We start from the raw sequence: 23,037 nt of genomic DNA on the forward strand, positions 1-23,037 counted from the left end.
AATGTGACAAACCATCGAACACCAGAAGGAGCAGTGATAGGTGAAGGTCCCCAGACATCAGAGTGAATTAACGTAAATGGAGTAGTATACTTGTTCGTACTCAACGGGTAGGGGACACGGTGACTCTTAGCCAAAATACAAGTATCACATGTGAAGTCGGAGTCCTTGAAACCTGAGAATAAATCTGGTATAAGATGCTTCATATAACTAAAAGACGGATGTCCCAATCGACGGTACCACAACCAAATTTGCTTTTGTTTGCTATCAAAGGGATGCGTCACACTGTTAGCCATGCCAGGACTGAAGTCATCGACATAATATAGCCCCTCTCTCTTAATATCACGACCAAGAATCTCCTTAGTGTGAATATCCTGAAGCAAACAAAAACTCGGGTAAATGAGTACACAACAATTCAATTGTTCAGTAAGCTGACTAGCGGACAACAATTTAGTGGATAAAGATGGAACAAGTAAAGTATTAGACAGTGTGAGAGAGGATGAGAGTGCAACAGTGCCCCTGTCACAGGATAAGTAACGCCATTGACATTTGCAATATAGGTTCGTCGAGGTTGTGTAGTATTCAGAAAATCATCAGGATCAAACGTCATATGATCAGTTGCACCGGAATCAATTATCCAACTCCTGGAATCAATCTTATCGGAAGTATGGAATCCATAACCAGTACCATTACTGGTTGTATTGCATTGTCCTCGATCTTTAAGAGTAGCCCACCAATTGGGATAGCCATGCAATTTAAAACAAGTCTCACGAGTGTGTCTCGGATCACCACAATATGCGCAATCTAGTCCATGTGTCGGTGTCGTTAGTTGAGAAGTCATAATCTGTGCAGCGGAAGATGCATAGGATACTGGTAGAGTAGGAATTCGGATCGGGATCTGAGCCTGAGTCGGGGCTAGAGTCGAGTCGAAATCGGGATCGAGGTCCGAATCATAAACAAATTCGGGGTTGTGGTTATCATCGGAGTTGGGGTCAAGGTCGTCTTCGGAGTCGGGGTCGGGGTTGTCGTCGTCATAGTTGAGGTCGGGGTTGGGGTCGTCAAAATAGGATCCTGATTCCGGATCGGGTTCGGGGTCATCAAAATAGGATCCTGATTCATGATCAAATTCGGGGCCAAAGTCTGCATCTGTAGGAGCTGAGCCATTTGGGCACTCAACTAAGCTATAGTGGGTTGAGAATGAGAGAAGGAGTCGGTGGTGCTACCTCCATGAGGGTTGAAAAAATCATCAACCCCCATAGCGGCGGCGGGGGTTTGAAACTAGAGTCAGCAATTCCAAGATCGCCGCTCTGATACCATGCTAAAATATGAAAACTATGAGAGAATATTTGTTTGTGGGAATTTTCTATGTATTCTTCTCCTTGTAGGAGGTCATATTTATAATACAACAAAACCTGAATGGGCAAGTAAATAATAAATTCCTAAATCTATTTACAGTAGGAAATCAGGAATTAAAGTAAATCAATTACAAATAAAATAGGAATCCTTGGTGTGTAAGAAAAGTAAGTCAATGTCCACAAGTCACGCCAACAAGTGCATGATTGACATGAAAATTCTTTTTATAATCCATATATAGCTAAATATATGTTTAACAGTACTTGACAAGAAAAACCAAAAAGATTGATTTTTGTTGTTTCATGTGAAGATGCAAGGCAAGGCACCCATCATTGGAGACTTTGGAGCAGTTTGTCGAGGCATGGAAGAAAATAATAAAAGGAGGATAAAGTTAGAGGTTCATAATTTCATACTTGTGGCTTCAGAAACGCGCATTGTTGACCCAAACAATGTCTTTTCTGCATGCCTTTCCAATTCCACCCATTCCTTTCTTTTCATAATTTCATTCCATTCCGTTTCCCTTTGCTCCTTCATTCCTACCTCAACTTGCCTCACCAGCCAGCAGTCACCCTCACGACCTTTGACGCCGGTATCTGGGAACCTTCAATTTTCAAACAACGCACCACTCAGAAATTGACAGTCACCCTCTCCCGTCTCTTCACCTTTCTTTTTTTCTTTCTCCAGTAATTTCCCATCACTTTTCCATTCCCGTTTTCTTTTTCTTCGTACAAATAATAGGCGGATACTTACAATATACTTTTATAACATGCTAACATACCCCCCAACACCCGATTAATCATGTACATCGAACTTAAGACCTCGTATAATCAATTAGAGACAATAATCATTGGACCAAACCAAAAATTACATTGCCGTATCAATTGAGTGACATTTATAATTGTATATTAGAAAAAAGAAAGTGAACGCACATGGTGACTCTGTAGACGAGTCAACCAAAAAATGGTCAACCGTACTTATTTTTCGCATTAGCGGTTAATTTACCGCCACTTCTGTCTAGTATAAAAAACTAAAAAAAACAAACAAAGACAAATTGACCGACTTTTTTCCTTTTCGCTTTTCGTTGGTCATCAAAATATGAATTGACTAGTATACCAACCATAATTAATTAAATCCAATGACCAATATATTTTCTTCTAAATTCTAATTCTCAGATTAAGCATAATTAAACAACAAGTATAATTAAATAACAATAGTGAAATGGTGGTGGTGATGATGTAATATAATATTGATAATAAATAAAATTATTAATTTGTCAGATTAACATAACATAAGCATGAATGGCAGAATGGGGAAGTGGTTAATTCATCATATTAAACTTCTCTTCTTCTTCTTCCTCTTTATCATTGTCTATACCAATCTGTGGTTGAATTGAATTCGCAGAGAAACAAAGAGGGAGAGAGAGAGAGAGAGAGAGAGAGAGAGAGAGAGGGAGAGCGTTAGAAAGAAGAAAAGCATTAGCTTGGGAGGCTTTTGGTCTACTGGGTCTGTTTTGTTCCACAAAATCACAGAGAGGAAGGCAATGAAAACCTCTCTCAGAAAGTTGCGAGGTTTCGCACTTCACAAGCACGATGCTAAGGACCGGAGAGATCTTCGGCCTTTGCCCCAATTGGACGAGCTAGCTCAGGCTGCACAGGTACGCCTCCTCCTCTTCTATTTCGTTGGCTCATAGATTACACCAACCCAAAACGGAAGCTTCAAGCTTTACGACGCTCATTGTACAAAGAGCTCAATTTGATCTAATTTGAATTCATTTTCACCGTGTGGATGCACGGGATGCGAATTACAATTTTAGGGTTTTGACAATGGCAGAGTCGTTTATTTAGGGCTTGAGGCTTGGTCGTGGATCTGGACCTTGATCTAATCTGAAATTACTTGCTAAATTTGTGTTTCAGTTGTCAATTTAAGCTCTTCTGTTATGTTCAACTTGGTACATGTGTTTCAAATATAATTTTTGTTTCTCAGTCTCCGTCTCTGCGGGCGCTTGTTTGTGCATAATTTAGCTATTAATTATTTGCAATTAATTTGTTCATGTTTGTACAGGGAATGCAAGATATGAGGGACTGCTATGATAGCTTACTTTCTGCAGCTGCAGCCACAGCCAATAGCGCTTATGGTATCTATTTCTGTTTTCTGTTTCTTAAAAAATATTATATAAAAAGGGTCTATTTTTTGAACTTATTTGTATGCCTTCTCCACTTGTGCTGTGTATCGTCAAAACAAATAAACAGCATGGGAGAGAATGATAGTTACATGCTATTAGTGGGAAGCTTTATTAACCACCCTTAACAAGTTTGCTAACTTGTGTAATGCACATAAACTGGACTCTATGAAACAACAACATTTATTAGCAAAAGCTGATAAATAATTGGTTCTATATTCATCTAATTGAGTTTTAAAATTGATCCTTAGAATGCTAATTCAAAGTTTAATAGTCTTATACATTCCAATTTATTTGTAGAATTTTCGGAGTCACTGCGGGAAATGGGTTCTTGTCTTCTTCAGAAAACTGCACTAAATGATGATGAAGAAAGTGGTGAGGTTCTAAATTCCCTTATGCATTTATTTATGATTTGTCTTTAAGTAGTGGGTGATGTATTGTTTAGTCGTGCTTCACTGAGGACTGAGTTTGTCACCTTGATGTCTCCTGGGGAATAAGCAACCTGTTAATTTTTGTTTCTCCCTTTGGCATCCTAGTCACCTAAAATGTTTGCGTGGTATTATATTGAAATCATGCTCTTGGTGATTGTTTTAATCTTCAAATTTGAAATAGAAAAAAAAAAATCAATATCAAAGTTCTAGGACCATAGTTTGGATCTGTATTGGAAGTCAGAGTGATACCTTATTTTTTTCTCATCTCAAATGCTTTTATTTTTATCAATCTTAAATCTTCAGGTAGGCTTGCTTCTGTTCGTGAATCCTAGACTGACTTTTATTTATGAACTGGTATTAGACCCTAATAGTTGATTTGGTTTTCTTCAAGTACTGTAGGAATGCAAATGTGTTTGTCTGTTTCCACTTCTTTGCTTTATTCCTCTCTCTCTCTCTCTCTCTCTCTCTCTCTCTCTCTCTCTCTCTCTTGTACATATTTATGTCCTTGTGTATTTAGTAATTTTTTTTGTTACAAAAACCATTTTGAGGAAATATAAATATTTATTTTTATTTTCCTTAATTGTCTTGCAGGTAGAGTTCTACTAAAGCTAGGGAAATTGCAATTTGAACTCCACAAACTTGTTGATAGCTATGTGAGGCTCTATTGTTATATGAAAACTAGTTAAGAAACCTTTCCTTGAGTTTTGCTCTACTAATAGTTTCATTGCTTTGCATATTACAGCGCTCTCATATCTTCCAGACAATTGCAGTTCCCTCAGAATCTCTTCTTAATGAACTTCAAACAGTTGAGGTGTGTTTGCTTGGACCCTTTGATCTAATAAGCTTATAGCAAGTGTTGTATGGGCACTTTTTTTTATATGCACAAGTTATACATTGCTGTAGGTGTTTCCATCCTATGTTTTAATTATCCATTTGTATGTTCTCTTCATTTCAAGCCTTAACACTTTTCTTTTAGGCACGGGAGGACGAAAGGGGGTTGATTATTGTTGTCTCCTCCTTACTCTCCGTTACCAGTTTTAGTGTTGTTTAGACTATTAATATCTGCCCCAAATGCTTTATTTTTCCTTGGCAGACTTTTTATATCGGGGTTAGTGCTTCTGTGTGAACATTGCATTTACATATGTTAAAGTGATGTTTGTTCTTTCATGTTGATGCAGGAGATGAAGCGGCAATGTGATGAAAAAAGGTATTACAAGCATTGTATGTTTTCATATGAATACATTTGTATATCTGTGTTTAGATGAATGTCCTCTCATATGGTGCATGATCTACAGAGATGTATATGAGTATATGATAAAGAGACAGAAAGAGAAAGGGAGGTCAAGAGGTGGAAAAGGAGAGAGCTTTTCTGTGCAGCAAATACAATTGGCTCGCGAAGAATACGATGAGGAGGCAACACTATTTATTTTCCGGTTGAAATCTCTGAAGCAAGGACAATCTCGTAGTCTTCTCACACAGGCAGCTCGTCATCATGCTGCTCAGGTTTTTTTTTTTCTTTTTCCTTCCGTTTTTCTTGTTGTTCATATTCATTAAAGTGTTCTTAGTTTTTTCTTTTTTCCTGCTTGAAACAGTTGTCCTTCTTCAAGAAGGCACTTAGATCTGTGGAGTCAGTAGAGCCACATGTGAAATTGGTAACCGAGCAGCAGCATATTGATTACGAGTTCAATGGGCTAGATGATGAAGGGAATGGCGATAACAATGATGATGATAATGACGATGATGATAGTGATGTGAATGATGATGGAGAATTGAGCTTTGACTATGGACAACGTGACCATGATCAAGATGTTTCTACATCGCAAAATTCAATGGAGGTCTTGCTACAATTTAATCTACTTTTACTAAACTGCATTTGTCCTGTTGAAATGCATTTAAAATATAATTCAGAATAGAGTTGGGAGAACCAGCTGTAGCTTTTTACCAAGGAAAATACTTTGAAACAGCTATGACCCAAAAAAGGGATTTTTATTCTTTCTTTCTTAAACAGCTATATGTCGTGCATGTTTAAGTAACAGTATGAAAAATCAGTCTTAAAATAGTGCGCAAAACAGTCATTTCAGAAGCACTTTTATGCAATATATTCTTGCAACAAGCGTGATATTATAGGGATATGGGGACCTTGTTGCCGTTTTCTCTTTTAAAATTTCTGAGACATTTTGACATCAGCCTCAACTTTATTGCAGTTGGATCAGGTGGACATTACCTTTCCTAAATTAGCACAAGTGGAAGCTCTCAAGGTAAACATCCACTCTGTAATCAGTTCATCTGTTCACAAATTTAGCAGGTCTGTAATGCACTTTCTAGTCTGCTCTTTGTAATGCACTTGAGATGCATAGTCGGATTGGATTGGCCTGAAAGAAAAAAAAGTGTTGTTATTGAATCCTTCTATCTATTCTATCCTCTGATAAATTGCAAGAAGGTAAATGTCTGCAGTGGTATCTCTATACTCTTAGAAGTTCATATACCTTTATCTAGTCAAACTGTGTCTTGTTCGAATGACTCAAGGTTGTACCGTGAGCTTCTAATTCTAGTTTAGTTGTTGACTGGTTTTTTTCTTGCCTTTTTACACCTCTGCACATCAGCACATGCTAAAGGTACAACACAGTCCATTGCACAGTTCTAGAACCTGGAGACGTTTTATTACGTTCAATTCCTACATGGATGACTTTAAAAACTTTATCTAGAAGATGCTTCGAGTTTCTAATTTGTTGTAGCTTATGAATCTCATGCTTATCATTTGACCTATTACCAGGACAGATTCCGTAGGAATTCATTTTCCTTTAAGGGTAGGACAGTCAGCCAATCAGCTCCACTTTTTGCTGAAAATAACTCAGATCGAGCAGAAAAAATGAGACATAGGCAGCCATCATTCTCACGGAAGTTCCACTCGTATGCACTACCTACACCAATTGATAAGAAGAGTTCAGTTTCTACTGGATCAGATAATCCAGTGCCCCACACTGTACAGACAAGTTTAAGTGAGCGAACGCAGAATTTGTGGCATTCATCCCCTTTGGATCCAAAGAACGAAAAAGCCATGGGAGAGAAGAAAGTTTCTGGAATCAATTTTATGAATGTGCAATCAGTACTCAAAGAGAGCAACAATAATATTGCATCGCATCAATTACCCCCTCCTCTCACAGGTCGGTATTTGTTTTCGGAGCAGGTTCCACTGGCTGCTTCTGACTCTAAAGAAAGAAGAAGACAAGCATTCTCTGGTCCATTGACAAGTAAGCATTGGGCTTCCAAGCCTGTCTCCTCAGACCACCACCAAATGTTTTCTGGACCTATATTACGAAATCCAGTGTCTCAACCTCTGTCATCTTCGCCTAAAGTATCCCCAAGTGCTTCACCTACCTTTATGTCCTCGCCTAAAATAAGTGAGCTTCATGAGCTTCCAAGGCCCCCTGCTAGTTCAACCTCTAAGTCTTCAAGACCTCTGGGTTTAGTTGGTCATTCAGCTCCCTTGGTTCCTAGAACACAAATGCAATCTGCAACAAATAAACCAGCGGTGTCACCTACAGCAGCAGCTCAATCTGCAACAAATAAACCAGTGGTGTCACCTACAGCATCTCCGCTGCCAACACCTCCGACTATCGCCCGTAGTTTCTCTATACCCTCGAGGGATCCTGGAGCTATGGAGTTTCATGTAACCGAACCACAAGAAGGTTCCCCTGTTCCTGAAATGGCTGCAGACAATGGTTCACCTCCTTTGAGTCCACTAGCCTTACCTAACACAGCTAAGTGATAGTCAACCAGCTCTGACATTGTCATTTGGGCTGTTCAATTCAGAGGTAGTTTGAACACTCAAATACTGTTTCTTTCTATTAAGGTTAAAAATGAATGTTGAGGCTGTGTTCTAACAAACTAATACTATTATGTGTTTCATTACCGAAAAGCAACTTCTAGGGACTTGTACATATCAATTGATCATGCATTTAACATCTAGGTAACTAGTTGGGGAGATTATTATAAGAATCTTTCGTTTTGTTGGCTGTATAAATGGGATTTATGTACTTTTGGGACGTGGAACTTCTTTGTTTCTAAGTGGAAATATATTTTTTGAATGCAGGTGGGGATGGATTATTCATTTCGTGGTGATATCTTGTTTCTAACGAGGCAACAAATTGTTTTGGGGGGAGAAAGATTATGTTTTCTTCCACTCGTAGAGGTGCACAAATGTAAATATATCTTTGTCCATGATATTTGTTAGTTGTTTATTGCCATTTTTACTAGCTAGTTATTTTGTGTTATTGGGCATATGGCATAAATTGTAAAATAATTGCCATCTTGTTCCATCATCTGAGGAATTTTGTAACTATCCCCAGCAATTAATAGTTAATAATTCTCATTCTCCCTTATGGCACTTTTCCTTTCTCTCTTGTTATCATCTTCCCCAACTTTCTGATCGTTTTGATAAAGAAATTTCCATAATGAATGGTTGATATAGAATTTGCCCAAGTGCTCATTAAGATGATTGTGTTATGACTTATCAGATACAAATCCAAACCCAAGTGAGGAGGAGGAAGATCTGTGTTGGCTACCCAGATATGTTATACCACGAGGCTTGGCTTAGTACATAGAACCTGCTTTGAGGTTGCTGGAGATTTGATGGAAATAATTACAGTAACAGTTCCTTTTAACTTTGGGTGAATTAAAGAAGCCAATGGGTAGTAAGTTGTGGTAATCACATTAGTGAAACATAAAAGGCTGTCTCATAAAAAAAGAAAAATGGACAATGTAAATACAAGTGGAGATGGAATTTTGGCAACCCTTTGTTGCCTTTTAGGTATAGTATATAGTATATTAATGGTACACATCATTTGCAGCTCCCTCTGGTATCGTATCTCACAAATCCCATCAGTTCTGGTCCTTCCAGTCTTGGGTTATTCTTGAAACTACATCCAGACAAACAATAAAAACACAACCCACTAAGAACCAAACCTCAAAACTAAACAAACAGAAACAAAGTTTTTAATTCAATTTGCACATGCGAATGGTTAAATGTTAATCACCTTTCCTCTGAGAACTTGGAGAAAGGGCCCGAGGTTGGGAAAGTACCACATAAATCGTTGTTGGATACATCACTGCACAGGTTTATTTATTTACTATTAATTTAATGTAACCTGATGAGATTAGAGGGAGGTGGAGAAAATAATTAAAGGGTAATGTTGGGTTTTGCATGAAGATGACTTACAGGATCTTCAGATTCTGAAGTTTGGTAAGTTCCCTTGGAATTCTTCCAGTCAGTCTGTTACCATTCAGTCTCCTGCATGGAATGGAAGGAACACTTGCTTAAATGAGCTTACCGCTAATTAAGGGGTAAAGAAGTTATTAATCAAAAAGAGGAAAGAAAAAAACGAGTGATGTGATGTGGTGCTTACAAGAATTTAAGATTGGAGAGGTTGGAAAGGGAGGGTGGGATGGCCCCAGAGAAGTTATTGTGGTAGAGATCCAAGCTCACAAGGCTCTTCAATCCTCCAAGCTCTTTTGGTATACAACCCATCAAGTTGTTCATGTACAATTCCCTATTATATTATATAACAAGAGAAACACACACCAACCCAATACTTGCCATCAGTCACTAAACTAAATGCTCCTCTTACAATATTAATTCCAGATGCATGATAATTTATAATCCGACGGTGGTGGGCTGTCTGGCTGGTGGGGTTGGTGAGATTGATCATAAATGTGTCCACTGTTGTTGCCGTATAAGCCAACAATTCAAGTGATTAAGCATTGAATTTGTTTGTTTGCTTTTTATATAAAGATTTATTATTCATATGAGACAAGCAAGCCAAAGAAGAAGAAAATATAAAACAGTGAAGCTGTAAATTAAATGGGGGAGACTCACAGATACTGAAGGCGCTCGAGCTTCCCTAACTCGGGTACTAGACTGCCAGATAAGTTTGCATTTCCAAGGTCTCTGCGCATACAATATTATTCTACACTAATTACTACTTCATCTTTACAAAATAAAATCAAACAACCAAACAACTTCATATCAATCTTTTTTCATTTGCACTATACAAAAAGAGAAGGGAAAGAACAACAAAAGAAGCTGGACTGCACGCAAAATGAGCATGGTTTTTCTTTGTTCTGTTTTTTTTTTTCTTTTTAATTTCTTTTCAACTGTGTGTGAGCCGCCTGATCACGGGCTTCCAAGGAAGGGGGAATGAATCATATATAAAAACGAAATGCAGTGTACTTCCATATATTTTATACTCTATTTATAAGAAAACAAAAACAGCAACCTAGCTCATTAATAATTAATGTAAACCAAGTAGAATATTTTGGAGAATCTAATCTAAGAACCAGAGAGCAGATAAACACACAATCCTTTTGGCTAAAAAAGAAGAAGATAAACACACAATCTTAACCAAAGCATTAAAAACAACTCAAAAAGGGAGAAGAGAAAGTGAAGAGATGAATTACAGTCGTGTGACCCGATTGTCAGCGTCGCAAGTGACATGAAACCAAGTGCAGGGATCAACCAAGGTGGGATCCCAGCTCTGCAGAACACTCTTTGGGTCATTCACAGCTCTTCTCAACGCGTACAGAGCATCCCCTGTTTCATTCACAGACAAACATTAACACATTGGAGAGTTGCATATAATATACTTAAGATAGTGATTAACTTAAGGGACACTTAAACTTATTGTGCATGTTTGTATACCTTCTAAGTTTGCACTTGTGGGTGCCAAAGGGCAGGAGAGAACAAGGGCAGCAGCAGCAACAAGATGAAGCAAACCCCAGATCGCCATTTTCTGAAGCTTAGTTGAAAGTGGGGGTTGAAACTTAAAAGCCTCAGTGGACCTTAAAAGATTCAAGATGCTTATGGGTACTTTCAGAGAGAGTGTGTGTGTGTGAGAGAGAGAGAGAGAGAGTTTGTTTTGCCTCTTTTCTTCAAAGCAAGGAAGCAAGGAATCAAAACTTTGATGGGGGAATTTATAGAGCCCATAAAAAGGACTGCTCCTCCTCCTTTCTGCACCAAAACAGTAATTACCAAAATTTAAATGGCGTGGGTCTTGTATTGTTTTCTTATATTGTTTATATAATCTACACAGTTATATTCTTGCTCCTGTGTCCATTAGATACCCCCTATCTTTTTGTCAACGAGACAAACCTGCCTCTCTTTTTTCTGTTTTTTGTTCTTTCTCCTATTCCACGTGCCAATGCCCATCCAAACTTGATCAATGCATATTTTTTTGCTTGCCATTTTTTTTTTCTAAATCAAGTTTTATTAATACTAGCCTCTTCATACACGCTTTCACATGATGCTTTTTTTTAGAAAATTTTAAATTTATTTTAGAAATAAAAAATATAATGGGTAGTTGTGTTCCATAAAAATAGGATCCATTATCTAAATTTTCTTTTAATTTTAATTTTTTTAATATGAAAAAGTGTGAATTTTCCATATTATTCTCATTTAATTAATAATTTTAATTCTTAATGTTTGCATTAACCAATGACTTTTTTGGTATTTTGAATGTTTCACCATTATCTGCCTTTTGCTTTATATATATATATATATATATAGATAAAAAGCCAAATTCAATTACATCACAGTGAACTTAAAAAATAAGTTCAAATAAATGTAACATAAAAAGACACGAAGCCCGCTACAGTCATAAAACTCAAAACAAGTATAAAGCCAACTACTAGTATAGAGCCATAGCCAACTAAAGCAAAAAGCCCACCAAGCGTCGAAGGACCACTGCCGCCGTCGCCTCCATGAAAAACGGGACATCACCACCATACCAAGGAGGGGTGAAGGAACTGCAACTCCACAAGCACACATAAAAACGTATACAAAAACCACAAATTTGCCAACAAATCCGAAAATCCCTCACAATACATAAAACCACCATCTCAACAAGGATGACCTTGACTTTTGAGTGGCCCATGGTCAAAAATTAAAATGCGACCCTTTTTTCTTTGTATGCAATCATAATTTTACAAGGATTTTTTTTTTTGCGCTTAAATATAGTATTAAATAAATTATTGTTAAGGAAGTACACATGCATGTTATAAAAAACCAACCGAGGAGTCTCATTAAACTACATAAATCATAGAAAACCATCATATTATTGACCCCAAAAAAAAAAAACCCCATCAAATTAGAAGAACTAAACATTTTTCATGAAGGATTGGATTAATTGCATATTTGTTGTTCCAAAAAAAATTATTAGTTTTTAAATATGGGGCCTTCTATTGTTAAAGATTTGAACTCGTTTTTATTTGGGCATTTATATTTTTTAACTTAAAAAAAATCACTTTATTTATGGGGTATAAATAATTATATATAATATACATATATTAAAAAATTTGGGCCCCTTGATCCGGGGCCAGAGGTCGTCGCCCTCGGGGTCCAAGCCCAGGCCCGGCCCTGTTCATCAACTCCATAAAAAATGAAATCACTAAAGCACCAAAACGAAAATAGCATCCAATCAAAGAACAAATCCGGGAATACACTTTCCAAAACCAAGGAAACCAATGACCTGAGGATGGAAGGAGGTGGTACAAGCACTTGAGCAAGTGCTCTACACACCTTCCGAAAGGTACACAAAAACTCGTGTTTGGGATTAGCCGCTGCAGCCAAATGGGATTGATAGGTCCACTAGGGTAGAAAAACTTTCTTGTAACGAGGGTAACATTGTTTCTATCCTTAAACAATAATACAATGACACGTGAAAAAATTATCATATTTATCGTTGCGCTATTCGGTGAAAATAGAAAAAGTGATATGCATTATTAACTTAATGCATATTTATAAAAATTTTCCATTCCCTCCCATTGTGTTCAATTTAATTTTGGAGTGTTTTCTTTGTCTTTTGTAGTAAAACTGAGAATAATAATGGGAAAACAGAGTAGAGGGTTTGCGTGCATGCCTGCCAGCTTTGACAAGAGAGATGGGTGGGAGAATCCAGACATATCTTTTAAACCCTGTCGGAGGCAAAACAATAGACTTGTTGTATAAAACTCTGCACAAATTATTATCAGTTGCAGGACGTCTCACACAGAATAAAGGAAAAAAGAAAAATTGCAGGCGGTCCCATAAGCACTGCACAGTGCATAATTGAATTGAGGGATGATGTATCATCTGAGTACTGATTCCGCAACAGAAGGAGAGACTTCTTTGTAACCTGACACTGCTTTATCCAATTCTATAAACTTTTAATAATAATACTTTGTTTTGCTTGCTTTGCTTTAAACAAGTGCATGTTTTCTAGTTTGATTTATTTGGCTTTTGTTTTATTCCCCTAGGTTAAAGCATAGATAGATAGATAGATGGACAATTATAAAGAGCATTGGGGAATAATATTTGTGCAACTTGGAAATCTGTGGTGGTGGTCGGGAATAACCCTAATTGGCCAATAAAATCTATCTAAACTGGATTAATATAAAACTTTGATACCCAGATTCGGCATTGTGAGGCTTATCTTTTAAGAGAACAGGGTTCCATGAACATTACCAAGGTCAACCAACTTGCACCAAGCAAATTTCTTGGCCTCCATTTCAAATTCTAGAAGGATGATCCGCTGCTCCAGTTCAATTGTTGTGCAGCACAAGGTTTTTAGAGAAAAACCCACATACAATATCCAAGTTTTGATTCGTTTAGACAGTGCACAGTAGTTTTGCTATGTAACTGCAGCAGGTCCACTCTGCCACCAAGAAAGAATTACAGGGAGATGTGGTGATTGTAGTAGGCATGTGATGTGAGACTCGTCTTTTTATGGCTACTGTGACAAGATTTATATATATATATATATATATATATAGAGAGAGAGAGAGAGAGAGAGAGAGAGAGAGAGAGAGAGGTGGGGGTCCATGTCTTGTTGGTTTTAAGTAGTCTCCATCTTCATCACGAGTCCATGACTTTTTATGTGGTTGATTGATCTGCAACATGTACATGTGTGTGTGTATAACAGAAGTGTAGAGTGTTCCATTTTATTAGATATAGAATTAATTACAGACGAGTGTGGTTTGTTGTTGGTGCGGGGTGGGGCAATCCAAAGACTTTTGGTGTATATACGATCTTAGATATATAGGCATGGATCAATCATTCATGCATGCTCATTGCTCATTGCTCATTGCTCACCACCACCACCTCTTCCTTCTCCTCCTTAAAAGAAGTGAGACTTGACAAAGCCAAAGCAAAGCACTAACACTCTCCCACTTCTTTTTTACTTCATCATAGAATTGGAAAAAGGTGGGAAAAAAGAAAAACAAACTGTGAAAGCCATCCATTTGATATTTCATCTTCTTCAAAGATAAAAGCTTTCTATATATACGGACCTTTGAGTGTATAATCACTACCCCTCGGGAGTTTCTCCCAAACCTACCCTACCCCCCGTTGCTTTAAGAGAGAGAGAGAGAGAGACAAAGGTTGACCATTGACTCCATCTAAAGATAGATTCAAATCAGCCCATTACTTTTACCAACTCCATTCAAATACATAAAATCTCAGTTTAAAAAAATCCGACTTAGAGTTTTGACATGATGGCATGCATGATACTTACAAATTTAGTAGTTAATTCCAGAGCAGGAGGAAGAAGGAGGGTCAACAAAGTTATCTTTTTATTAGTTTTGAATGATGAATTATTGACTGATTGACAATCTTAATGATAAAGGCAAACAGCTTCCCGCTGCTTTTGACCTTCCCTACCCGAATTTGATTTGTACTTTATAAAGCTGGATCATCCAAAGTCACTTTTCTAGTTGTCTCTGGGGCCTCTACTAAGCTCTCATTTCAAATCTCTGGTACCAAATTGTAATCAAAGAATTCTAGTTTGAAAATAAAACTGCTGACATGTGACCCTAACAAAAAGTTCAAAAGATAGAGAAACAAAGTTGCCAGCAAATTATTCGGTTTTGGTCACTGAAGAAAAGTAATGTTGGACCTTGTTCAAGGTAATTAACGGGCCTCACTGGGCCGGTTACACAAATTTGGAAGCTCTGCCTGTGGCCTATTATAATCTTGTCTCGGAAGAAAATTCATAAATCCGTCATTGATTTCGCTCATGTATAACTCAAATTTGATGTACTTATGTAAGTGAATCTCATGCTAAGAGACATGTGATGGGCAACATGATTAGTAATTCAATTAAAAATATGGAAGACTTACAATGATAAATAATTGGGATTGATTAGCTCTACACGACTTTAATATAAATACAATAATTCCAAGAGTGGATCAAAAGATATCACCCTCTATGAAATGAAAAGAGAATAGTATAAAGCTTACATGTACAAAACATGTAGAGGTTTATTGGGCTTTAGAAATACGGATTTTATTTGAAATATAGCTGTACCTTCCTTCGCTTCGCTTTTTTCTAAGCTTGTGGATCTTGTATTATTGTGGTGACTCGAAATCCTTTAACACACACCAAAAAAAAAAAAGGGAAATAAAAAAAAGGTTAATTTAAACTAAGATTAATCAATGAATAAACAAGGATGATTGGTAACTTCAAGTGAACTGGTAAATTAGTAATTTCTTTGATTACTTGTTGAATTGGTGCGGTGTACAGTTCCTGCCAACAGATTGTCTGAGACGTTCCTGCAGACAAAATCAAAGTTGAGACAATCCTCCTAATGGTTAGATCAAGAAGGAACACATGCCACCTTTTTCTTGACGACTGAACAAAGGGAACCAATAAACTCACAAATGCTTCAGCTGCCCAAATCGAACCAGTTCAAGGACCACAAATGGTAGAGGGCCAGTGAGCCTGTTACTGTTTAATTCCCTGAAAAATAAAATGAAAATAAAAGCGTGGTTGACTGAGTAGGAAAGAGAATTAACATGGACTTAATCAAGTTAGCCAGAGCGGATGTGCTTCCAACTCTGCAACCGAGTTCAAATATTAAAAATAGAATATCGATTGTATCAAACTTACAGGATTTCCAAAGATGTCAAATTGCCAAAATTTGGAGGAATACGTCCGGTCAAGCTATTGCTAAAGACCCTCCTGCCAGTAGAATCAATATACAGCCCCCCATATGATCAGAATTCAGAATTACCAACACCAATATTGTTGTTTCGTTGAGCCAAATAATTCAAATGGTTTGAAGGAATTCAGACAACTCGAGGAAAATTGCATTTTTGAAGTGGAGATATAATATATTTACTTACAAGAACCTCAAGAAATGCAAGTGTCCAAATGATTTTGGAATTCTCCCTGTGAAATTGTTCTTGTAGAGGTCCAAGCTGACCAAGTTTCTTAAGTTACCAATTTCATTTGGAATAGATCCAAACAGTCTGTTGCCAAACACCTCCCTGCAATGCCATTAATAAATTAATTAATCAATGATTCATTATACTCAATCAAGAAGACTAATCTAATTTGTAGTTTGAGAGATGAGAAATTAAGAAGGTCTTACAAGTATTGAAGGTTAGTCAAGTTTCCAAGCTCAGGGATAAGAGGTCCTGACAGGCTTGCATTCCCAAGGTCCCTTCATATGTTAACAAAGCTAATTAGTAAAATTTGCATGAGCCGGGCAAGTTCAACGTTGTTAATTTAAAACCACTTACAGCCTTGTAACGCTGTTTTCGGAATTGCAAGTAACGTGGAAATAGGTGCATGGGTTGATCAAAGTTGGGTCCCAGCTCTGAAGGACATTGTTTGGGTCGGTCAACTGGGTTTTCCAGGCATTCAGAATATCACCTGTTCAAAAATTAAGCGATGAAAAACCCAATTATTAAACCAACATAAGATGAATTTTGGTCAGTTAGTCTAAGTTGGGAAGTCAGTTAGGCAGGACAGTGAGCTGGTCCTTGCATCTAAGTTGGAATACCGCTTCCCGTAAATTAGATTAATAACATGAAATGGGGTTGAATTTTCCCATGATCGTGAATGAACATAACAAGACTTCAATTTGCTTGCATACCTTCAGAGTTGCTATCCACTGATGCAATGACTGCTGCTGCTGCAAGCAGAAAACCCAGCAAAACTCGACAACCCATCACGCAGAGGAAGAAATCAATCAACTCTATAAACGATAAGGTCAAACTGCAACTCAGATGGCAGAGGAGGAGGAGCTGGGATTTTATGCAGAAGAGAATATAAGCCAACCGGTATTGACATTGATATATATAGATGAGGAGAACAGGCAGACAATGTGCTGCTGTTGTTGGGACTATTAAATTGGTGACCAGCGGAATGCTTCAACATTGAGCAAGGTTGAAGACAGGAAAAGTCCAGAGTCAACACAACTTTGCCTGGAGAGACCGATGTCTATAATGAGTGAGTGAATGTCAAATGATTCTGTAATCTTTTACATTGTATGTGACGTGAAGCCGTCCTTCCACTTCTAGAACCAGCCTATAAAGTCATAAACCAATCATAAAAAAATTCAGAGAATTTGTGACAAAATGTGAAGAGACAATAGTAAGATTTCATTTTCTATTTGGCCAAATGAGATAATATTATTTTTTCTAATTTTGGCCAGAATTCAGAGTGTTGACTTAGCAGAAGCCAGAAGGTATACGCTATTAAAGGATAACTTGGTTTCTTTTCCCCTTATCCTTTTTGTTTTTTCCTTTTCGGGAGAGCAGAGGTTGCTGTTCATATAGGCGTGCACACCAAAGAGAGAGAGAGACAGACGGAGAAACAGCAGAAACAAATAATATTTGATTTGATGAAATAAAGACTGCAGAATTTATACATTTGCCTTGCGAGGAAAGTAACCAATATTTACAAACAAGAAGATAGGAGAAGCCCCAACTCAACATGGATCTGATCTAACCATCAGGAGCCTCAGTAGCCTTCACAAATCGACCCTTGACTCGCTTCCTAGTATCAGCTCTTGCTTTCCTTGACTCATATCTTATGTGCTTATCATATCTACTCACAGAAAAAAAGGGAACAACTCTATTATATAGTTATGTTGACGACAGGACTGTGTAAAGCATTAAAAGAAGACAAAAAGGGCAACATACCTTCGGGTTTTCTTCTTCTCTTTGTAACGTAGCATAGCATTGCCTCTGTTTTGTGCAAGTAGCTCCATGTCAGCCTTTGTGCCTACCGTTCTCAGACTGTCACCTCTCATCAGAAAAGATTGTTCCATAAAATTGAGATCTGTAGAGGCACCAGAGCCTTTGTCTTCACCAAAAGCTGACCCCAATGACGGCCGCCCAACAGGGATGTTGTTGCTCTCAGATGTTGCTGGCCCCTGACTGGGTGCGGGGTTATTGGAGTTGTTCTGCATTTTTGAATTATAAACATCACAATATTCCACTGCCCCCTCACAATTAAAGAAGCAAAATTTGCATACATGAAGAAAAGCGTAAGCCCTGCTTACAGATGGTTTAGTGATATTCATGTATGTAAAATGTGTGAATGCCATGATCAAAACTCCACTCACATAGACTAACAATCAAAACACCTTTTGTTTACAATCTTGACCATTTTGTTAAAATTCTACTCGAACTGCATAAAAAAGAGGGATTTAACATACGGCATTTTGTACATTTCTCAAGACTGAAAAGTGAGGTTCAACAAATCACATACAGGGGTGCTAGTGTATGTTAGACAACAACTACACACTAGAAAGCTGTCAATATTGATTGAGATACTAAATACTTGAACATGACAAACGGTCACACGAGAGGACTGTATGGTACTATTGATGTACATAAAATGCCTGAGGGAACTTTAGGAAAAAAAAAATTTGATTGAACAAACAAATGAATACAGAAAGAACTCACATTGAATTTTATATCATCATGTCCAACAGGGCAGTTCATCTGGTACATATCTCTGAACATTTTTGTATCAGTCAAAGATGTTTCTTTCATAAGTTCACCAAAATTCTTAATCATAAATCCTGAATCGTTTGAACCATATGTGACTTCCAATGGACCTGATTCTTCATGATCCCTCGACCGTCCTAAATGGAAATCCCATATCTGCAAGCCGGTAGCAATTAGCATGATTGTCATAGGTGCACCCAAAACACACTGAAATCTACACCGTAGAATTATGAGTAAATTGCCTTGCAGGGGGATCTAAAGCAGATGAAACCTTTAATACTGCAAACAATTCACCCCTGTCAAAGCTAATATATGACTTGCAAATAGAAAACCAAAAAAGAAAAGAAAAAAGAAAGGGAACCATGAGAAATGAGAGTTCGCAATTGACATCTCATGAACTTGAAAAAACTACATCTCTTTTGTCTCGAACATGCCACTATACAATTTTCTAGATTTAGTATTAGACAGATGAAGGAATTATAAGAAGAATTGTTCACTACAAAAGGGATGAGAGCAGTAAACTAGAACAGAAACTTGTAACTCTTGTTTCCATTGTCTTCAAATAAACAAACGATGCAAATTCGTTATCAATGCGTTTTAACTAAGCTCAGTTTAGCAATTGAAGACAATACCTGACTGCTCTGACCATGGGGGTTGCTATTCCACAACATGTCACCGTCGACAATGCCACGGTTGTCTTCAGGCATCATAAGCAGAGACGTAAAGGGCGCTTGTCGCTGCAACAATGGCTGCGAAGTGGCAGCAGAAGCTACAACCCCATCAACACCTCCATTCCTATTCCCCAGATCAAGCGGTTCAAGACCTTCCACGTTCCCATTTCCATTGTCCTCCTGCCAACCACTGCTTGTCGGCGTCCGCGGCACCACCAAATTCTCTCCACCATCACCACAACCACCGCCATCGCCACCGCCACCGCCACCGCCACCGCCACCGCCACCGCCACCGTCCAAGTCTCTCTTAAGCAACTCCACCAGCTGCTTCTGTATCCCCTGCTTCTGCTTCCCGCTAATGCCCCCGCCACTCTGTCTCTTCACCATCAGCTCATCATTCGGATAAACGACGCCGTTCTGGTTGTGGTTGGGCACCATCAAGTCCTGCAGGCCCATCCCACTCCAAGAAGAATCCAGGGAGGGCATACCCATATCCCAGTTCTGGAGCTGCGGGTCGGGTCGACCCGGAAGGTTCTTGTCGTGGAGATCGAGGCCCAGCAGGGAGGCGAGCTGGAGCGCGGAGGGGCAGCCGGAGAAGCCATCGAGAGGGGTGCGATCGTGTGCGGCGGAGACAGAGCAGCTACCGTGGGCGTCCCAATCGCACTCGTGGCAGAGAACGAGGTTGTCGGTGGAGCAGCGGACGGAGACGGGCTCGGACGCGCAATTATCACAGATCTGAGAGCGCACGTGCTTCCGGGAGAGCAAGTTGGCGGAGTGCACGTGCTGGTCGCAGAATAAGCAGAGCTTGGCGGAGTCGGCCTTACAGTAGAGAACCGCCGGCTGATCAGTGCAGAAATCGCAGGGCACGCCCTCCCCGCTTCTGGATTTCGGGCTCGCCATGCTAATTTTTCTTCCTTCCTAATCTCTGTCGTCTTGAAGCAAACTATACCGATGGATTCTTCAAATCTGCTTCGCTTGCTGTTTAAGACTAATTTCAAATTTTTCCTTGCAGATTTTTTCAGAGTAGAAAATTTGTAATGAGCGAGAAATGACAAAGGAGTGTGTCTATCAATTTCGGCTTTTCGATTGTGATGGTGATTTTTTATATAAATATATTATTCTGCTAAAGTGGGAATGGGAAGTGAAGTGAATGATTGGGAAGACAATCTATCTTTCTATCTTGGGAAGTCGCTGACATGCTGTATTATTAAAATAAATATATTTATTTTTTTGGGTGAACTGGCCGGGCAATCAACAACACAGCATAAAAGATTGCTAGCTTTAACATGACCATCGTCGACACCTTTTGTCTCAGGCCTGCCATTTTAATTGCTAACTTCTTATTTTTTATTTTTTAATTTTAATTTTTACCCCGACCTTAATTTTAATTGCTAGCTTCTTTTTAATTTTATTTTTCTGCAAGAATTCACGTGTTGGTTGTAAATTGTAATTGATCTGGACGGTGGAGATGGGTCGTGGTACAATTGGGTTGGTCAGCGACAAAAAGGCAGGATCGCTATTAATACGAATGGGGGATGGAAAAGCACGTGACTACGATGCGGGAAGAACGAGGGCACTTTTATTTTTATTTTTATTTCTTTTATATACAATAATGTAAAATCATAATAACATGTTTAAAAATATTTGATGAAGAATAAAATGTTAAATTTTAATTCCATTTAATTTATTCTTTCTTTGGTTTTTGCTATTTAACTACTCTTACATGGTCACTTTGAACATAAATCCAAGTTCAACATCTGCTTTGCAATTTAGGTTAGAGTTTAGTTGAATTTGCTTTAATTCTCTATCAACCTATTTCATAAGATAAAATCATACATCCTAAGTAGATTAATTTAAATGTTACATTCCGTCATCTAAGAATCCTATACAATTTTCAATTCTTTCATCCAAACGAAGGGTAAGTATAAGCAAAAAACCCTACATTGAGCTGGTAGAATAAATGCTATATTTGTCTACATAAGTGAAAAAGTCAAATACCAACATATAGAATAGAATTAAAATTATATGGTTGAGTCATTTTGAGTGAGTATAATTTGAGCTACGAACTTGTTGCAAGAGTTAAAATCGTAGCGTCGGTAGACATAGATATGAAAGAAGGGAGAAGATAATGGAACCAAGTTTGGATTTTGCTCAGTCAGCCTCACCCATGAATATGATACTTTGGCTTCTCTATTCAAGTCTCTCCTCCTGGGACAAATGAAGACTAAATAATTGAGCTTAAACATCCTGTTCTTGTTGGACCCCGCTTAATAATTGAGATTAGCAAAATATTGTTGTGTACGATCTATGATAACTTGAAAATAAATTATGATGAGGATGCAGTGGGGATTGCGGCCTTCTCTTGGTGACTCACTCGCCGGTTGTCGTCATCCATGACGTAGTACCCACCGTCCTGGGGATTTTCATTTTGTCTGTAACGTAATATTGTAACTTTGCTATCCTAGTATTTATCTTTTCGTTATTAATTTATAACAAGATAATAATATCGACTACATATTTTCTGAGCCAGAACGTTTTTTTTTTTAAAATTTATTTATTTAAATTTTATAGATATTTAGTCATATATCAATTCTTAGCATAAAAATTATAAACAAACCTTACACTATTTAATTTCTATAAATAAATAAATTAAAAACTCAAAAAATGATAGTTGACCTTATTGAATTTAATTTTGATTATTAAATTACTTTGATGCCCTATTAAGTGTTTAAGGCTTTTTTTATGAGGTTTTAGAGTTGAGTTTATTTTAAGAAATCAATGGCAGTTTTGTAATTTAAAAGAAATTAAAAACTTTTTTGTTATGTTGTAAATGGACTTTGGGTGTGTTTCTAAAGTCCATTTCATATATGGTATTTTTATAATTTGGGCTCTTATATTGGGTATAATAGTGAAATTTTTTTTTTTTGGGTTCAATTAGTTTTGTGAGGGTTTGGAAATTATATTGATTTACAAATTAATAATTTTAAGTTTGAATTTTCATGATAAATTAATATTGTGTGTGTAAGACTTCTCCCTTATATTCGTGATATATAAGGCCTCTATTATTAAACACAAAAAGTTACGCAATAGTACATAATTTTTTTATATAAATATAAATACAAGAGAAATTGATACTTTTGTGTCGTTGGTCGAAGGAGCCATTGCAATTGCCCTCTTGCACAAATGATGTAAAACTTAAGTGTCCCAACACCACCACCACCACCCAGCAGCATGTGAGAGAGGGCAGAACTAAGCCACGAGGTGGGTTGTAGCCCAAAAAACTTTGAAGAAAAAAAAAATTTTAATCTATATTTATAGGGAGCTGATTTCTCCACTTCCCTTTTCTCTACTTACACTCTTTTTTGTTTTTTAATAATTTTTAATCAATTTTGTTCTTTCTCTTTCCTATTCTATCCTTACCCTACATTAATTTCTTGGCTTATTATCACAAAACGTCCCTAAGGTTTACGAAACTATCAGATTGCATCCTTAATATTTTTTTGTGTCATTTATGGTTCTCAAGGTTAGTATGTGCAATCACAAATGCTCCCTGCCGTTAGGTTCTGTCAAAAACTATGTTAGTTTGTTGACGTGACATACATATATATATCACAAAATATCCCTGAGGTTTAC

The 23,037-nt window shown here is 37.6% G+C and overlaps 4 protein-coding genes across 5 annotated transcripts; 1 reads left to right on the plus strand and 3 right to left on the minus strand.

Moving 5' to 3' along the window:
- The first annotated feature begins 2,689 nt into the window (after positions 1-2,689).
- On the plus strand, positions 2,690-8,342 carry LOC103322231 (hydroxyproline-rich glycoprotein family protein). Its single transcript, XM_008224124.3, has 11 exons — positions 2,690-3,004; positions 3,412-3,484; positions 3,830-3,904; positions 4,552-4,613; positions 4,703-4,771; positions 5,139-5,167; positions 5,256-5,463; positions 5,553-5,795; positions 6,165-6,218; positions 6,734-7,775; positions 8,054-8,342. The coding sequence occupies exons 1-10, from the start codon at positions 2,891-2,893 to the stop codon at positions 7,727-7,729; spliced, it is 1,923 nt and encodes a 640-aa protein (XP_008222346.1). The 5' UTR covers positions 2,690-2,890; the 3' UTR covers positions 7,730-7,775; positions 8,054-8,342.
- Positions 8,343-8,650: 308 nt separating this feature from the next.
- On the minus strand, positions 8,651-10,996 carry LOC103322232 (leucine-rich repeat protein 1-like). Its single transcript, XM_008224126.2, has 7 exons — positions 10,658-10,996; positions 10,417-10,549; positions 9,836-9,907; positions 9,366-9,509; positions 9,179-9,250; positions 8,997-9,068; positions 8,651-8,879 (listed from the first exon to the last, which is right to left on the minus strand). Exons 1-7 carry the CDS (start codon positions 10,743-10,745, stop codon positions 8,801-8,803), a joined length of 660 nt encoding a protein of 219 aa, XP_008222348.2. The 5' UTR covers positions 10,746-10,996; the 3' UTR covers positions 8,651-8,800.
- Positions 10,997-15,061: 4,065 nt separating this feature from the next.
- On the minus strand, positions 15,062-17,003 carry LOC103322233 (leucine-rich repeat protein 1-like). The gene is made up of 8 exons (XM_008224128.3): positions 16,870-17,003; positions 16,514-16,646; positions 16,363-16,434; positions 16,115-16,258; positions 15,879-15,950; positions 15,648-15,728; positions 15,489-15,541; positions 15,062-15,358 (listed from the first exon to the last, which is right to left on the minus strand). Exons 1-8 carry the CDS (start codon positions 16,943-16,945, stop codon positions 15,318-15,320), a joined length of 672 nt encoding a protein of 223 aa, XP_008222350.2. The 5' UTR covers positions 16,946-17,003; the 3' UTR covers positions 15,062-15,317.
- An 82-nt stretch (positions 17,004-17,085) lies between these two features.
- BBX13 (B-box type zinc finger protein with CCT domain-containing protein) lies at positions 17,086-20,709 on the minus strand. 2 transcript variants are annotated; one of them, XM_089045171.1, is made up of 5 exons: positions 19,366-20,696; positions 18,689-18,889; positions 17,921-18,183; positions 17,707-17,825; positions 17,086-17,303 (listed from the first exon to the last, which is right to left on the minus strand). In XM_089045171.1, the coding sequence occupies exons 1-4, from the start codon at positions 20,302-20,304 to the stop codon at positions 17,723-17,725; spliced, it is 1,506 nt and encodes a 501-aa protein (XP_088901297.1). In that variant the 5' UTR covers positions 20,305-20,696; the 3' UTR covers positions 17,086-17,303; positions 17,707-17,722. The 2 variants fall into 2 exon arrangements, with proteins under 2 accessions (XP_088901297.1, XP_088901296.1); XM_089045170.1 differs by lacking the exon at positions 17,086-17,303 and having other exon boundaries at positions 17,589-17,825; positions 19,366-20,709.
- Between the last annotated feature and the right edge of the window lie 2,328 nt (positions 20,710-23,037).

This window comes from Prunus mume, linkage group LG2, assembly GCF_029339155.1.
Source record: "Prunus mume cultivar Tortuosa linkage group LG2, ASM2933915v1, whole genome shotgun sequence".
Lineage (NCBI taxonomy): Eukaryota > Viridiplantae > Streptophyta > Magnoliopsida > Rosales > Rosaceae > Prunus > Prunus mume.